The sequence below is a fragment of the Perkinsus marinus genome (assembly GCF_000006405.1).
Source record: "Perkinsus marinus ATCC 50983 genomic scaffold scf_1104296944428, whole genome shotgun sequence".
NCBI classification, from domain to species: domain Eukaryota; phylum Perkinsozoa; order Perkinsida; family Perkinsidae; genus Perkinsus; species Perkinsus marinus.
Window position 1 is genome coordinate 362,540 of NW_003211397.1, and position 3,090 is coordinate 365,629.

The following is a 3,090-nucleotide window of genomic DNA, read 5'->3' on the forward strand; positions in this document are numbered from 1 at the left end:
GAAATGTGAAATATGTTCTTCACTAGTGTGTTTTTCATATCACTAGGGTGGTGGTGAAACCTCACTGTACTTACACATCTTGGTGATCTCGTAGCCAATCGCAACATTCTTGTCGAAACTCATCGTGATAAGTTTCAACTCCTTTTAACTCAACGGCGAAGCTTCTAAAGAGGCAATTGCCATCTGGTAGCACCTGAGAAAAGGGGAAATAAGGATTGCTTCGCTCCGCTAAGATTTCAATTCAAACGAATGAGCTCTTCCACAAGCATGGTTCAATTCTGGACGCGCATGAGGAAACCTCAGGAAGGCCAAATGAGCACTCACAAGATTAACGTATGAGCTGATTATTTTACATGTTATAAATGTAGTACATGAAATATTACACGTACTAGCATTAAATATGATATCGATTTCTACACTATTCATGAAAAATGATCAGGACCATATATGTTGGTGTAACTACCACTTATGTACATATTTCATAGTTTCACCACAAATTGAAATATTGTAGATATCTAATATATATATGTGCTCACGAAGGATCCAATACGTTTTATCACTATAATAGAGGTCTATTCTAGGAGTGAATACAAGTGAGTACACTCACTTGAAGTGATTAGAAGATTATCATTCAAACCGTGTCTGGGACCCACCGACCTCATGAATTCGAAGTCCCCGTGTACGCAGCATCGCTCGAACGTGTTGCAGATCTTCTGATGAGGAATTCCCATCATGCTTAGAAGAGCCTTCTTTCTTCTTCCCTTTCGCCATCATCAAAAAGATTTCGTGAGAGACCGATATGAAAATACCGCTGAGAAATCGTAAGTGCGCAAGATTCGAGCGAAATTGGAATTCAATTTCTAATACTACCCTCGAGCGCTTGAAGTGTTGGAGACAAGAATTGAACTTATGCATATTTTTATCTAGTAACTCCCGTCAGGAAGGTGATGCCACTCCACCATTCTACCTTTAAGAAAGATTGAGAGATAGTTTGAGTACTCCTTCCTTTCGAGGCTCTCTGGAGCGGTTTTTGCAACTTTGGTTGTCAATTTTAATAGTAATGGGGGGCAGCTCCCCGACCGCGGCGAGCCAGAGTTGTTTACTATTCCCAGCTATTCCGAGCAACTGTAGTTCAACCACATCTTTTTGTATGGCAATTCCCGTGGAAAATTTCAAACAACAACGATCAACGCGAACAATGGATTTCGACAGAACTAAGTAAGTTCCCTATCCTTTTGAAAATCATTCGAGGTGTTCCTAAACGGCACTAACGAGTGTAAAACTGTATTTTGGGAGAAGTTCATTTCCGGCCGATTCAGAGCTTCCACCACCCTATTGATGCGCCTCCAGAACGAGTGGGTCAGATTCTGCTCAGTTATAGTAGACAAGGCATGGTGAGCTGTTGGATGTCGTTTTTAATGTCTAGGGATTGATATCAGGTTCTCGGCCACTACGACTATTCTGACCTTATACGCCTTGTTTGGTGATGACATTCGTATGGCGTGTTTCGAGCAAGATGCTGATTCGTGAGTGACAGCTTCATGTTGCCAACTGGGAGTTGGAGGAATATATACGTTCACACCTTTCCTCAACTGAGCTCGGGAGTTTACAACGATTTTTAAATAGGAAAGATGAACACGGTGAATCAATGAAAATTTCTAAAAAAATTTGCTAAGAAATTCCAACATATGTGGTTGACAATGTGCATATCCCCTCCCCCCTCCCACACTGCTAACATAACAAGTTGTTGTTGATTTCCTTCATTTTCAGAACCTTCAACGCGATAACAATTGCTTGTCTAGTGGTATTCGGCATCGAGATAATACTGCAGTCCTTCGGAAAGCCAGATTACTTTGGGGGATTCTTCTTCCTATTGGACGTCCTTGCCACAGGATCGCTTGTGCTGGATGTGAGTCACACTGTATATGTGAAGTGGTGCAAAACTCGGTGAAAAACGCGATTCTATTCGCGGTGATATGCAGTAGTCGTGGAATAATTTTTTCACTAGTGCTTTTCGTATCACGTTTAGCTCACCTACGTAGCTGAGGATCTCTTCGGTGACGACTCGGGAACCGCCGGACAAGGTAAAGATGAATTTAGTGACACTCCTGTATGCCCATACGTTGAGGTGATGCCGCGAGGGCCGGCCGAATGTCCAGAGCGGGCACTCGGGCCGGCAGAATCGTTCGGATCATCCGCCTTATCCGTCTCATTCGTATTGCGAAGATGTAACGAAGTCATTAAAACTGAGAAAGTTGATGAACCTCCGTATTAGGTACAAGGCCTTCGTGGATGCTCAGCAACGAGAAGCACGTGTGAAGAATAGACAAAAACAGGAAGAGCTCGCTTTAGAATATGTGGAGGAAGAAGAGGAGGAAGAGGAGGAAGAGGAGGGAGAAAGTTTCACCTCGGACGACCAATCGGAAGTGGGCTCAATTTGGGCCTGTTTTGAATCTTTATTGGTCAACCTTAGATATCCGAAGATTTCCTGGACGATGATCTTGACTTGATGAGCGGTGTAGATGAGGAAATTGTCGAGCCGGAGTCGCGAGTTGGAAAGAAGCTGACCGAGAAGACAACACAAAAGCTCATCGTAGCCTCGCCCTTGTTGTTATCACCCTACCAATTTAGCATAGACTGCTCAGTTGTCTTACTCTCGTGTGGTTCTATGGACATGTTCATTTGCAAACAGTAGATATGCTTACTCCTATGTAGAGCATTAAACTCATTATCATTTCACCCACTCACTATGACTCGCTAGATCGATTCTATTAGGAGGGTCACCTTAGTCTTTTTTAGAGGTTTTCAAATTAGTTATATAAAGTGTTAGAGGATCTATCATGTGGATCAGGATTCTCCGAATCTAAATGTCAAGAGGATATACCTTTTTTCGTATCAATGGAGTTTCACGACTACCCGTTTTTACGTGAAGTGGCGTGATATTCGCGGTGATATGCATCAGTAGTCGTGAAATATACTTTCACTAGTGTTTTTCATATCACTAGGGTGGTGAAACTCCAATGTTGTCAGATCCTGATCCTCCTCATGCTGTTCATGATACCAGTGTTTACCATCACGAACATTGTACCT

At 42.7% G+C, this 3,090-nt stretch overlaps 2 protein-coding genes across 2 annotated transcripts in view; one reads left to right on the forward strand and one right to left on the reverse strand.

The window, feature by feature from the left end:
- Pmar_PMAR019141 (hydroxyproline-rich glycoprotein precursor, putative) overlaps positions 1-123 on the reverse strand; it is a gene marked incomplete at both ends in the record, with an annotated part of 2,266 nt that extends 2,143 nt beyond the window's left edge. Inside the window, one exon of the mRNA XM_002780195.1 lies at positions 75-123. Within this exon, the coding sequence (XP_002780241.1) occupies positions 75-123 (49 nt within the window). The remainder of the gene's footprint in view (positions 1-74) is intronic.
- Positions 124-1,338: 1,215 nt separating this feature from the next.
- Positions 1,339-2,695, forward strand: Pmar_PMAR019142 (hypothetical protein; the record flags this gene model as incomplete). The annotated part of the gene is made up of 7 exons (XM_002780196.1): positions 1,339-1,394; positions 1,440-1,526; positions 1,771-1,909; positions 2,030-2,084; positions 2,129-2,228; positions 2,276-2,426; positions 2,474-2,695. 7 exons carry the CDS (start codon positions 1,339-1,341, stop codon positions 2,693-2,695), a joined length of 810 nt encoding a protein of 269 aa, XP_002780242.1.
- Between the last annotated feature and the right edge of the window lie 395 nt (positions 2,696-3,090).